Genomic DNA, 15,056 nt, shown 5'->3' on the forward strand with positions numbered 1-15,056 from the left:
CTTCCGATTTGGACCCCGAAGACCAGTACGTTATTTCCGGGGTTGGGTTAAGGTACGTCAAGATAGCTGTTCTGAGCTGCGACTGCGCAGCCGGGACACGCGAGGTCAAAGTATAACACGTGCAATTGTCGGCGGGGAGGAAGAGGCGTTACTCTTCTCGAGTTGCTGGTTTGCTCGCGAGAGTTGAGCGTTGCTAGGAGACTCGGCGGGCGGGGCGAGACCAGGTTTGGTGGGGCGGTGCTAAGCGAGGCGGGCGGCGCGCGCGCGGGGGGGTGGGGGGTTGCGGCGGCGTTGGCCTCGCGAAGGTTCCAGAGGCCCCGCGTGCGAGAGGCGGGCCTGGTCTCGCGCCGGGTCGGGTTTGCGCGCAGGCTTGGGGCGCTGCGACTCGTGCGGGTGGGGCCTGCGTTCGGGTAAGCGCGTTCGGTGCGGTGTTTCCTGTTCTCTCCCTTGTGTGGCTGCAGCTCGGGCCTTGCCTGATCAGCCTGACCATGGCTTCAGCTTTGGAAGAGGTAAGGGTCCGGCCTCATTTTCCTCACTCGGCCGTGCGGGGCTCTGAGCACCATTGCCGGCACTCGCGCCTGCCCCCCCGCCCTGTTTCCCGAGCTGAGGTGCCCGGCGGCCGCCTTCCTGGCTCCCTTCTGCGTCGTTCAGTCCCCGAGCTTGGCCTCGGCCGCCCAGCCGCCCACCTGCAGCGGCCTCTGCCGGCTTCCGGCCTCGGTTGCCCCGGGAAAGTTGCCGATGGAGACCCGCCGCTCAGCCCCGGCCTTGCCGGTGGTCCCTGCCGGCTGGGTGCTCGGGGCTGTGTGGCGGTCCCTGGCTTGCAGGTAGTGCCCGCGGTGGACCTGGGCGAGCTGGGCACCTTCACGTTTTCCTCAGAGTCCGTCCGCTCCCGCTAGACGAGCCGGAGAACGTGAAGCTGCTTTATTGCTCGTTGCAGAAACCGCGTCATTCCACCGTAGAAGGCGGTTGGAAGGTGAGAAGGTTTTGCTCCCAGCATTTGACTTCTAGACCTGTTTTCTCAACTCAGGAGTAGCTGGGTTACTTTGGGCGTGTTACTGCGCGTCTCTGTGCCACAGTAGTGTCCATTTCACAGAGTTAGAACAGCTAATAGTGCTCAGTGTTGAAAACAGTGCTTGGCAAACAGCGATCTGCTATATGCGTTTTAAAAATAAATTGGAAAGTTACTTGTAAGTAGCGGTGGGAAATAGCCTTTTTCTCTTTTAAGCTCTATGGACTCTGAACAGGGGTGGCTTAACTTTGTGAAGACTTAGTTTGCACGGTTAGAAAATGGAAATAGTAGTATTTGGATTGCTCTTTTCCTGGCCTAAGTAGGGTGCCAACACAGGATACTGTTACTCACAATAAAGTGTTGGGTATTAACTAGATTTGTTTTCTGGAAGTCTTTTCCTCAGTATGAACAAGTCTGAGAAATCGCAAACTTGACTTGGAACTCTAAAAATCTTTAAATGAGGAATGTGTTTGTTTGTATGTATGTATGTATGTATGTATTATACTGGATACCTCCCCCAGGTTTATGTTACCTGTTAAAGATAGGCCTTGGGTTTCCATGTGCCCTGAGGAAACAGTCTCTACAGTGACTTCACAGTCACACATATGGATAGCTCAGTTATTTATTAATCCTCTTCAAAATAAGTGACTTTTCTCAGTTGAGGTACTTAAAAATACACACTTCAGGGGTTGTTTTTGTTTGATATAAAGTGTACTGTTCAACCATTTTAAAGTGTACTATTTTTAGTAAATTCAGTGTTGCACAACTATCACTACTGTATAATTCCACATTTTCATCATCCCCAAAAGAAACCTATTAAGTGTCTCTTAAGCAGTCCCTTCCTCTTTCCCCTCCCTCCAGCAACCACTGATTGTCTCTATGGATTTGTCTGTACTGGACATTTCATATAAATGGGATCTTAAAGAATGTGGCCTTTTGCTTTTGGCTTTTTTCACTTAAAATGATCTCTAGTTCATCCCTGGTGTGGCATGTTCCTTTTTATGGCCGAGTAATATTCCATTATATGGATATCCACATTTTGTTTCTCCTTTATCGGTTGATGACATTTGGACGATTGATTTTTGGCTGTTATGAACTGTGCCGCTATGAATACTGTGTACGACTTCTTATGTGGACACGTATTTTCAATTCTGTGAGGTATGTACCTAGGAGTGGAATTGTAGGAGCATGTGAACTCTTTTCAAAGTGGCTGCACCACTTGACATTCATTCCCCCAGGTTATGTATGAAGGTACCAGTATCCGCCCACCCTCTTAACACTTGTTATTGGGGGGGGTGGTGATGTTAGCCCTCCTAGTGGGTGTGAAGTGGCCTCCTGTTGTGATTTTGATGCACATTTCCTAAATGACTAAGGATGTTAAGCATCTTTTCATTTGCTTGATGGCTGTGTTCAAGTCCTTTGCTCATTTTGAGGCACTTTGGTTTTAATGCTGCCTGGTGAAGAACTCCATAAGATAAAGCTTGAATGTGTTTATGGGTGGGGATAAAAGGGATGTGTGATTCTGCATAAGGAAAACAAATGAATGCTGAGGTAAATTAGATGAGAAACTGCTGTATCTATGACATCTTCAAGTATGTGTGCAGGAAAAGTACCAAAGGGATCGATTTTACTGGTTTCAGGTCTGCAAATAACAGAACTGTGGAATTAAAAAACAGGCCTGTTGGAAGGTTGCTTCAGACTTAACAGTGGCTCCCTTCCTTTCGTAGTAGGGGAGAGCCAAAACGGGCTATAAACAGGGCCTGAGAATCCCTTGCTTAATTCTCAGAGTTAAGAAGCCTGCTAGAAAAGGGATTCCTATCCAGTCAAATAAAGCATGTTGTTTAAGACTTGATATATTTTCTGTTTGTTGTTGTTAACTGAATCCTTACTCAGGAACAAATATACTGATTTTACATTTCAAGATTATCATCATATTGGTATTAGAATCAATGTGATTTTTTTAAGATCATAATAAGATATGATGCTTTGAACGAAAGCATCTGGGTTCTGTGCTCAAAAGATGAAATTGCAGGATTTTTTGTCTTAGTAATATGAGTTTTGGGGGGTGAGGGGAGCAGATAAGACAGGAGACTGCCACAGTTGGACTTTTTATTTACCATCCTAGTGGTTACTGATAAGTGAAATGAGGGCATCAGAGTTAAATGAGATAATGAAAGGGTAAAAATCATTTGTTTTTCTGTTACTACATTTTGTAAGACTTAAGAAACAAAGACTTTAAAATTCTACTTGGACGGGACACCTGGGTGGCTCAGTGGGTTGAGCGCCTGCCTTCAGCTCAGGTCACGATCCCAGAGTGCTGGGATCAAGTCCCACATCGGGGCTTCTTGTTCAGCAGGGAGCCTGCTTCTCCCTCTGCCTGCCGCTCCCCCTGCTTGTGCTTGCTCTCTCTCTCTGACAAGTAAAATCTATAAATAAATAAATAAATAAATAAATACTACTTGGACATTATACTGAGTTATCAAGCATTTAAAGATTTTTATATTGAGGTTTTTTTTTTTAAGATTTATTTATTTATTTATTAGACAGAGAGAGACAGCCAGTGAGAGAGGGAACACAAGCAAGGGGAGTGGGAGAGGAAGAAGCAGGCTCCTAGTGGAGGAGCCTGATGTGGGGCTCGATCCCAGAACGCCGGGATCACGCCCTGAGCTGAAGGGAGACGCTTAATGACTGCGCCACCCAGGCGCCCCCCATATTGAGGTTTTTTATATGCTCTGAGGCTATAGTGTATAATGTCAAATTGCTATTATCAAGCCAGATGTAAAGTTATTTTAAGAAAAATGAAACCTTTGTAAGGATTTTATGCATTTGCAGTATGTTAGAGGATAATGGGGAAAGGTTTTAAACTGATTATCTAAAAGTGTCTTTAACTCTTGAACTTCATAAAATGTTGGCGCTCTCTCTAGAAAGTAGAAATAGACACTGGTAGGCAATGTATTGGCACAAGGAGAAAAGAACAGGTGGTTTTTTTCAGCAATGCCAGGACTGTGTTGCATTTTGGATTGTTTGCCTAGGTTTTTCTCCTCTATGGTGCAACCAGGACCCAGACTTTTGACTGCAACGTTAACCTGAAGATTCAGAACAAGACTTTTTCCTAAAAGCAGATATATGTCTTTATTTTTTCATCTCTTAAAAATGCAAACATTTTTATGCGTAGTAAGTATTTGGGGTAGGAACCAGTGAGTAACAATCACAGAAAGGACTACCTCAGTAAAGTTGCTGTAGCATTTCACTATGTTCATCGTGTATTCGCTCATCTTTTTTAAGATTTTTAAAATTCCTAATACCTGATGACTAGGAACGGATGTTATAAGGAAATCCGTAAGTTTTTTTGAGATTCCTTCATCGAACTTTATGAATCACAACAGTACCTTGTAAATAAAATGTTCTAAAACAGAGGCAGATAACAGCTACCAAACTGGAAAATTTAGGCTTGATTAATTACTGTTACTTTGAGATTAATTTTCTTTTAAAAAAAAATAGGAAGCTTCAGTTAATTTACACAGTTCAGTAGGCTGGAGAAAAGAATCTCAGGTTGCAACCCAACCCTAGAAAATGTAAATGAATCTCTTAATTCTTAGCTCTTCAGTAAACTGAAATGACCAGTAGGCACAGTATCCAGCTATCATTTTATTTATCATAGCTAACCTACCTTCTATTTTAACACAGCTACAGAAAGATCTAGAAGAGGTGAAGGTGCTGCTGGAAAAGGCCACTAGAAAAAGAGTACGTGATGCCCTTACAGCTGAAAAAGCCAAGATTGAGACAGAAATCAAGAACAAGATGCAGCAGAAATCACAGAGAAAAGCAGAACTTCTTGACAGTGAAAAGCCAGCTGCTGTGGTTGCTCCTATTACAACAGGATATACAGTGAAAATCAGTAATTACGGTATGACTCAGTACCCTACATCCAGCTCTTTCTGCCTCCCAGCAACTTAACACTCCTGAGTAGTGACCCCCACAAAGTCAGTTTTTAAAACAGTCTGTTTGTTTTTGGTAGTTTGAAAGAGAAGACCCGTTGTTATTTATTACGATGCTTTAGAAGAGATGAAAAAGGAAAGAATAGATTTAAAAGCTATCAACAAGAGCAAGATGATTTTGTATAATGAGTAGCAACAAGAATGAACCTATCCTGAAATATGTTCAGCATATAAGGAACACAGCTTCTTGTTTTAATCCTGTTTTGCATTTTACTTTGCCAAATGACCACCAGTATTATCTAAGGAAAGGAATCTAGGCAAATTCGAGAAACATTTCTGAGTGCCTAATCTATGCCACTGTTGTGCTTGCGCCTGTGGATACACAGTAGTGACCAAGACCCAGTCCTTGCTCATGGTGTGGTTAGGATACAGACACACAGCTAATACTATAACATGTAATGATACCATTTTCTCTCAGTAGATAATTTGTAACAGTGCAACATGAATCTGCTGAGTTCTCTTGAGGGGAGAACAGTCGTTTTTCTTTGTGCTCCCAGTATCTAGTACATAATAATTACTTAATATTTGCTCGAATGAAGTGAATAGAGATTTGTGAAGTTTTGTGGGAATATAGCTGATGTAATGGAAGACTGAAGGATGAAATGGAGACTTAGATATTTTGAGTTTGAAGGATGAATTTGGCAAGTGTAAGAAAAGGAGGGGGATCACGTGAGCAGAGGACATGCATAGAGCCATGAAAGGCAGTATGTATTTTATGTATTGTTATAATGAAAAGCAGTGTGTGTTGTGCTTAAGAGATGTAGTATAGTGGGTGCCTGGGTGGCTCAGTTGGTTAAGTGATTGCCTTTGGCTCAGATCATGATCCCAGAATCCCAGGGTCCAGTTCCACATGGGGCTCACCCATCAGTGGGAGTCTGCTTCTCCCTCAGACCCTCCCCCCTCTTGTGCTCTCTCTTTTTGTCTCTCGAATAAATAAATAAACAAACAAAATCTTAAAAAAAAAGTGATGTAGTATAGTACAAAGAGGAGATACGCTGTGTACTATTTGACTATCGGAAGCTGGTCTGAGCTTGTAGGATTATGGCATATACCCAGTAACCTTGATTTGTGTTAAGGGAGAAACTGTTCTGAATGTGGAAGATGGATCGAATGAATGGGAAGAAACTAGATGAAGGTCTGCAGAACCCTCTAGGACGTTTTTTGATTAACACTACATTTCTATTGGACTAAACAAGGAACAGTCAGGGATATATAGAGTGCACCTATATAATAAATACATAAACATTTTGAGTTGCTTTTTATGTAAAGTTTGTATGTTTAGTTGACGGAATTCATTTAGGTTAGTCAAATTAGATTTGGATGATTTGGACTCTGTATTTTACTGCATCAGGGAAGGGAACTGAGAAAGTGATGATTGCCTTTGAACTGTTGAGAGAAGTAGAAATGATTATGGAATTAGATAATACTGATGTTTAGACATCCGGTTTAGTAGGAAATTATTGAGGGGCGCCTGGGTGGCTCAGTCGTTAAGCATCTGCCTTCGCCTCAGGGCGTGATCCACTGGGAGCCTGCTTCTTCCTCTCCTCCTTCCTCTCCACTCCCCCTGCTTGTGTTCCCTCTCTCGCTGGCTGTCTCTCTCTCTCTCTGTCAAATAAATAAATAAAATCTTTTTTTTTAAAAAAAAGGAATTAATGCTATTTAGGTATAGGACAAAATTTCCACAAAAAGAAAATGAGCTGCTCTTTAAATTTTTTTGAATGTAGTTGACCCACAGTGAGACATTCTTTTCAGGTGTACAACATCAGCACCTCTGTTAGGCTTTGCTTACCACAAGTGTCACTGTACAGTGCTATTACAATATCATCTACTATATTCCCTATGCTGTACCTTTTATTCTCCCCAGTTTATTCATTCCATAACTAGAGGCCTGTACCTCCCACTCCCCTTAATCCTGGCAACCATTGGTTTGTTCTCAGTATTTATGGGTCTATTTCTGCTTTTGTTTGGTTTTTCAGATTCAACAGATAAATCATACGGTATTTGACTCTATCTATTTGATGTACTTATACTTCCTCTGTCCATCCATGCTGTTGTGGATGGCAAGATCTCCTTTTTTATGGCTGAGTAATAATTCCATTGTCATATATACTACATCTTTATCCATTCATCTGTTGATGGACACTTAGGTTGCTTCCCTCTCTTGGCTATTATAAATAATGCTGCAGTAAACATAGGGGTACATGTATCTTTTAAAGTTAGTGTTCTCGTTTTCCACGAGTAAATACCCAGTAGTGGAATTACTGAATCATAATGGTATTTCTATTTTGAATTTTCTGAGCAACCTCCATTCTGTTTTCCACACTGGCTGTATCAATTTACATTCCCACCAACAGTGTGCAAGAGTTCCTTTTTCTCCACATCCATACCCACATTTGTTATTTCATGTTTTTTTGTTTTTAATTCTAGCCATTCTGACAGATGTAAGGTGACATCTCATTATAGTTTTGATTGGTATTTCCCTGATGATTAGGGATGTTGAGCATCTTTTCATGTGTCTGTTGGCTACCTGTATGTCATCTTTGGGGAAATGTCTGTTCAGGTGCTCTGCCCATTTTGTTGGGGGGGGGTGGTGTTGAGTTGTATGTAAGTTCTTTCTGTATTTTGCATTATTAATCCCTTATTAGATAGACCGTTTGCAAATACCTTCTCCCATTCAGTAGGTTGCCGTTTCATTTTATTGATGATCCTTTTATGTGCAGAAGCATTTTATTTTATTATAGTCGTACTGTTTTTGCTTTTGTTTCCCTTGCTTCAGGAGCCACATCTAGAAAAATGTTGCTATGGCCAGTGCCAGACATTACTGTCTGTGTTCTGTTCTAGGAGCTTATGGTTTCACGTCTCACATTTTGGCCTTTCATCCATTTTGAGTTTCTTTTTGTGTGTGATGTTATAAAAATGAGCTACTCTTAGGGAATGTGTTTAATGATCATATTCCTTATTCTAAGGAATAAAAAACCCACGGGCTTTGTGTAAACCTGGATTTGAATCAGAGTTCTACCATTAGCTAGATCCCTAACTTTGGATAGATTACTTAACTGTTATGAAGCTCAATTCCTCCATCTAGAAAGTTTGTTACATTTTAATTTTTCCCATGTTTCTATTACTAGAATTTAGTTTTCTCAAGTTTTGGGAGCCATGTGCATTTGCTGTTCTAGAGATAATATGAGATTCTACTCATGTCCCTTTTTTGTTGTTACTAGGATGGGATCAGTCAGATAAGTTTGTGAAAATCTACATTACCTTAACTGGAGTTCATCAGGTCCCCACTGAGAATGTGCAGGTGCATTTCACAGAGAGGTGAGTTCTCACGATGGGAAATACAGTGATCATTAAGTCAGAGATTGCTTTATTACTGGTTCTTTTCTTTGCAGTTTCTAAAACTGCTTAAATTTAGAATTCTCCTTTACACCTGCTTTGAAGAGGTTAATCTTATCACCAGCGATGGCCAAATGCACGTCCTGAAATAAAACTTGTGGCTTTTTTCCATAAAAGCTATAAAGCAACTCTCATAGAGCCAGAAACATAATGTATTTACTATTGTATTATAGGTCATTTGATCTTTTGGTAAAGAATTTAAATGGGAAGAGTTACTCCATGATTGTGAACAATCTCTTAAAACCCATCTCTGTGGAAGGCAGTTCAAAAAAAGTAAGTGTGCTTTTTTGTCATTGTATTATGAAACCTCAAGTTGAACCTCGTTGATTTAGAATTAATTTATCCTCTGTATCAGGGATCAGCAGACTACAGCCTGATGGCTGTATTAGTGGAACGCGCCTGTGCTCACTTGTTTATGTGTTGTCTGGGCCTGTGATTGCACTGTAATGGCAGAATTAAGTAGCTGTGCCAGAAACCTAAAATAATAACTACCTGGCCCTTTGTCAACTCCTGCCTGTAGAAGAATAGGTGATTGTAAGAATATTGCACTAAAATCAAGAAGGGAATAAACTTTTAAAATTGGTTAAGAGTGAGACTTGAGTTTTGATGCCAGTTTTGCCACTTACTAGTTGTTACTTTTTGGCAGCTCACTTAATCATTCTGTGCCTCAGTTTCCTCGTTTGTACAATGGGAATAGTTTATTTTACAAAGCTGAAATTATATACTGATGTGAAATATATATAAAGTGCTTAAATTAATGGTTGCTATTATCAGAAGCACTGCATCTAAATTTTTGATACTAAAAGGACTTAATTAAGCACTCAGCCTAATTAGAAGTGGTAAAATCCAAAAAAATAAATGGCCTTTTAAACTGCTATTCACACTTCTGAGATAATCTCTTTTCTACTTCAGTAAGGTTTAATGCATCTGGTACATAGAGGTGCCATTCTGCCATCCGTGCTTACATAGTTCTATAGCAGTTTAAAGGCAGTTTTAGAATATAACTTAATTAGCTTGTGTCTCACTGCTTCCTTCTTTATCCATTAATCCCATCATTGAACAAATAATCAGGAATTATATGGATCATTGTTGAAAGAGTTGTATATTATTTCCATTTCTGTCTGTCTTTGATCCCCCTTACTGTATTACTCTCTCCTTCAATCACCAGAACCCCACCACTCCTTTTTATAGCCTTTCTCCTTGCTGTGCCCTTTCTTCTGGATCTTGGGCCACAGCTCAGATTTCACCTCACAGAGGCCTTTCCTAATGAAGTTCCTCCCCCAAACACCATTAACACCTTCTTTGTCTTTATTTTTGTCTTTATATTTGAAGGTATTATAGTTTCACTTGTTGATGATCTTTTCATGAGTCCTAATCCTAAAAGTATCACTACCACCTAAAACAGGCCCTATTTTCCAAATAACCATGCTTATCTTCATGTGTTTCAAGTTTGTACTTGTTTTCCTGTTTTTCTTCCAGGTCAAAACAGATACAGTTCTTATCTTATGTAGAAAGAAAGCAGAAAACACAAGGTGGGACTACCTGACTCAGGTTGAAAAAGAATGCAAAGAGAAAGAGTGAGTTTACTGTCATTTCTTTAAGAATTTAAATGTATTCTTTGCTGGGATTGTAGATTTTTAACACTTTGCTGTTATGGGTAAGAGTTGTATAGTCTGTAATTTGACCATTTACCTCTTAATGTCCACTGAGTAACCTGATCATCTTGTGTCTTTCTACTGTCCACATTTAAGGAGGGCATGGATACAGCAGGTTGCTTTTTATGGAGGGCTTTAGTTCTGGTTGGCTTTTTTGTATTAGTTCTTAACCCTGGGCCAGTGGTACTTTTTTTTTCCTTCTTAAGAGAGCAAGTGCGAGGAGGGGGCAGGAGGTGGCACAGGGAGAGAGAGAATCCCAGGCAGTTTCCATGCCCAGCGCGAGCCTGACATCAGACTCCATTCTCCACCCTGACTGAGATTGTGACCTGGGCTGAAACCAAAACCAAGAGTTGGATGCTTACCCGACCGCCGCCTGGGTGCCCCACCCATGCTGTTTCTATACAGATTCTGTGTCCATTCCCAGAGGTTCCGTTTCATTAATCCCAAGAGAGGTCCAGATACCTAGATCAACTTTTGAATTCCACAGCAGTTTCTCATATGTAATTAGTTTCGCTGTCACTGGTGTGGAGTGAAAGAGTATTTTTATCCTACTTAATGGCGCTTCTAAAAAGTGTTTATTTAAAGATACTTCCATTCTAGGTCAGACTGTTCCTCTGCCTGAAATGTCCTGCAGTGGTGATGCCCTACATTGACTCGTTTAGCCTTCCTCCTCCTCCTCACTCCTCCCCTGTAGCCCGGTGCGCTTGGTTGGCTAGAGTTATTTGATTGGTTTGATTTGAAATCTAGAACAAATTACCTGAGTACAGGACCATGTCTTTTCTCTTGTTGTATCCTCAGTGCCCAGTTATGCAATCTGGCCCTGAATGAGATAACTGAAGAATATAAAGTTTATTGGCCCTGCTTGGGTATTGATTGATTGATTGAACTACAGGCATTGATTATATTGAGGACCATATCAGGAAATGGGATCATTTAGATATAGATCTGTCTCCATTACTGATTGTGTTTTCTTTTTCACAGAAAGCCCTCCTATGACACTGAAACAGATCCTAGTGAGGGACTGATGAATGTTCTAAAGAAAATTTATGAAGATGGAGATGATGATATGAAGCGAACCATTAATAAAGCTTGGGTGGAATCGAGAGAGAAGCAAGCCAAAGGAGACACAGAATTTTAAGACTTTAAAGTCATTTTGGGAACTGTGAAGTGGAAATATTGATGTTTCCAATGAGGAAATGTTGGTGAGCTGCACAGATAAATTCGACATATAACTTACATACACAGTCATCTTCTAAGTAAAGGCAGTGATTCTCCCGTTTCCTCCTGGAGGAATTATTTATATAAATATGCTTATTAAACATTTCCTCCAAAGATGGTTTCCTTAGTAATTTGGGCATTTTGTTTAAAAAAGGATAATATTGTATTCTTGTGTGAAATGTAAAAAAGCAAGTCTTGCCTAATGATAATGCCACATTGTGTGTATTTTTGTTCAGCTAAGAGGTAGAAAACAAAAGTTCTTGTTTGCCTATAAGTTCCTGATATCAGCTCCCACCAATGTAAGAATAAGTAAAAATAAAAGCTGAATTTTTGCATAAAATGCAAATTCGTACCTGTGTGCTTCAACGTTGCCATAGTTTTCTGTGAGCAGCCTGATATACCACATGTTACCATGGCCTACTAATCCAATCACAAATACTTTTCTCTAGATTTAAATGCTTAGAAATAAACACTAAATCTAAACTTGACAAGAAAAGGAACATATCTTTGTATAGTACCAATTAATTGCCATGGATCAGATGACTTTAAAAAGCAATAACCATAAAGCAAAAATAAAAAATCCATTTATTTCTATGTTCATTGAAGTTGATTAGATTTTTGTTCAATGGAATAGTTCTGTCTATCCAGGAGTATGTCAGGAAGGGCTTTTTATTAAAGGGAGGATGTCTTTTAGAATTACTCCCCCTAAAAACCCGGAGTTAAGAGCAAGATGCCAATGATCTCCATTACTACATTGTATTTGTCAATGCAGTTAGATAAGAGAAAGTGATTGATTAAACACACAGGAAAAATCCAAGAGGTTTAACCAAAACTACAATTAATAGAATTTGGTGAAAGTGGGAGGGTAAGAGTTTTGGTAGGGTTTAAAATCAACATATAGGGTAATTGTTAAACATTTAACATAACCTCAAAAAAAAAATTTAACACAACTTCTATAATAAAAGCTCTGATATTGGCACATGAATAAACAGACCACTGGAACAGAACAGAAAAAGATTCAAGGCATAGGGAAATTTTAGAATGTAGTAACAGCATTTCAAAACTGCAGGAGAGCTGGGCATTTGAGGTAATAGCCAAACAGATCAAAGATCTAAATGTAAAAATGAAGACTTAAGAGTACTAGAGGACATAGAACTCCACTTTAACCTAAGAGTGAGGAAAACTATACTGTGTGCCTTAAAATCTAGAAGTAATAAAACTATAAGTATCAATAATTTTAACTACATAATGTTCACATGGCAAAAAAACTCCACAGTAACCCCCAAAACATGACATACTGATAGGATTTCAAATTAAGTTCACAGAAAAAGGAATGTAAGTACCTTTTAACATAGGCAAAAGATGCTCCCCTTGTTCAGAAGACAAAAATATTGTTTATCTTTTATGAGAAAAACTTCCCAAACTTTAACCTGTTGAGAGTACAGGGAAATACCTAATATAGAAATGGAATAAAGGTTGTGAAGGTTAAAACTCCTACAGAAAGGCAGTTGTTAATACCCACCAGAATTATATATGCATTTATGCTTTGACTCACAATTCTACTTCTAGGCTCTTTCCCACAACTCACACTGGCAAAAATTTGGAATGATAAATGCAAAAAAAATAGAAATACCCAGATGTCAATTAATAGAGGACTAGCTGAATAAAAAGATACGTCTACACAGGGGGTCCGTACAGTCACAAAAATGAAGATTTCTACATATACAGAATGATCGACCAGGATACAGGAAGAGCAAAGTGCAGAAAATTGTTTATGGTATACTTACCTTAGTGTCCAAAAGGGTGAGAAATGTGAATACACAGACATACACATACTTATTTCATAAAGAAACCAGAAGAGTAACCCAAAACTAATAAAAATGATTACCAGTAGGGAAAAGAACAAGGTGGGATGGAAACCATACTTGAGCGTACTTTTGCCTGTAGTTTTGACTTTAGAACCATCTGAAGTTTAACAATTTAAAAGCTAAATAAAAAGTAATCCTAACATTTGAAAACAAACCTAACATACCAAGTTGTGACAAACACGATACTTAAAGTGACTTTAGAACATGGTATTTTGACTCTCCATTGCTAGTGCAATGGGAGTCCAAAAACAAACCCAGAGAAGTTTTAACACTATGATCACTTACTATTAGGAGTAAAATCAGTAGTATACGTTGAAGCAATTTTTGATAAAGGTAATGAATAACTCAAGTCATTAGGAACTTTAACAAGTACAGAATCAATACAAATTTACCATTTTTTAAAAATGCACATTTCTTAGCAACATCTGCCAAAAGGGCTTAAAGGCAAGCACAATTCAGAATTCAGTAGCAAACAGCAACACCCTTAGTGCGCAGATGTGGTCTCTAAACATTTTGTACTAAAAGGACCAGGGACCCTTAAAAAATGTCTGAGGCAGAAAACACAAGGTAAGCCTGAATTATCTTATCCCAGAAAGTGATGAAATACCAAAAATCCTTCATTAAATCAACAGGATACAGGACCCAATAGTGGGAGGACAACCAGAAAGGTGCCTTCTGATGGGATGGGAAATAGTACACAGCACACTTGTGAAAATTCATTCCTAAAATACTAAACCCAAATCTAGTCAAGCCTCTGAATGTAACTATGAGTTTTTAGGGACGGGAATAAATTAAAGGACACATGAAGAAGCAAACAGCCAAATGCTGGCCATTCTATATGACAAATGACCTGGCTCTTCCAACAAACCAGTGACATGAAAACAGGAATGAGAAGCACAGCAACCAAACAAAATTGATGGATCCTACTTGGATGCCCAAGTCAAATGAAAACAAATGAAAAGAGGGTGTCCTATCAATGATACGCCAGAAATCAACAAACGTTCTAGTTATAACCCGATTAACCCTAGTTACTAGCTGGGATATTAGCTAGAGCATTCCAGTTGGTAAGCTGTAATATAAATTTGGGAAACATGAATCCAAGGTTTGTGAGAATTCCCTCACAGCTTCACCTCCACCGAAATTCCAGACTCTGCTATCCAGCTGCACACCAGTCTTCTCCACTGGGAAGACAAGCATCTCAAACAGCACCACTGAAACCTGAACTCATGCCTGGTTTCCTCCCAACTGATTGTTTTCTGCCCATATTCTCTATCTTGGGGTTGCCTTCTGCCATCCATCCAGTCACCCTTACCAGAAACCCACAGGTCCCTTCACCTCTTAAATATAATCAGTCTCTAAGTCTTGCCCAATTTCTAAGACTTTTTAAAATCTATCCTCTTGTCTGCCTTAACTCCCTTTGTTCAGCTGGTTTTCCAGAATGATTACGACATCCTCCTAACTGGTTATCTTTCTGGAGCCTTTCCGCTTGTGGCCTAGATCAACCACACCGCTGTCAGTTATCTGGAGAGCAACTGATGAGATCATTCCTCTGCTTAAAACTCTCCAATAGCTGGTATTTCAGTTAAGTCTTACCTTCACAGAATGTGGTGTCTTCCATCATATGGCCTTTGTCTTCCGTTTCGTATTTCTCATACCACAGAGGGGCTGCAGTTGCACTCTTTGATGTCTTTGCACCTCCGCTTCCCTGGTTCCCTCTGCAAAAATCTCTTCCCTTGCCTCTTGATTTAAGTTCAGATGTCAGCTACGGGAACACTTTCCTGATGTTAAGTGAGTGCTTCCATACTACACCCTGGACATTTCTATCACTGGGCTGAGCACTGGTGAGTTACTGAACAAGACAATCTTTTGCTACCCTTACTCATTTCTGTTACAGATAAACCAGAATAAAGAA

At 39.9% G+C, this 15,056-nt stretch overlaps 1 protein-coding gene across 1 annotated transcript; it reads left to right on the forward strand.

The window, feature by feature from the left end:
• The first annotated feature begins 265 nt into the window (after positions 1-265).
• On the forward strand, positions 266-11,622 carry CACYBP (calcyclin binding protein). The gene is made up of 6 exons (XM_002928041.4): positions 266-509; positions 4,697-4,916; positions 8,229-8,325; positions 8,577-8,676; positions 9,883-9,980; positions 11,040-11,622. The coding sequence occupies exons 1-6, from the start codon at positions 489-491 to the stop codon at positions 11,194-11,196; spliced, it is 693 nt and encodes a 230-aa protein (XP_002928087.1). The 5' UTR covers positions 266-488; the 3' UTR covers positions 11,197-11,622.
• Positions 11,623-15,056: the final 3,434 nt, after the last annotated feature.

This window comes from Ailuropoda melanoleuca, chromosome 8 (assembly GCF_002007445.2).
Source record: "Ailuropoda melanoleuca isolate Jingjing chromosome 8, ASM200744v2, whole genome shotgun sequence".
Classification (NCBI taxonomy): domain Eukaryota; kingdom Metazoa; phylum Chordata; class Mammalia; order Carnivora; family Ursidae; genus Ailuropoda; species Ailuropoda melanoleuca.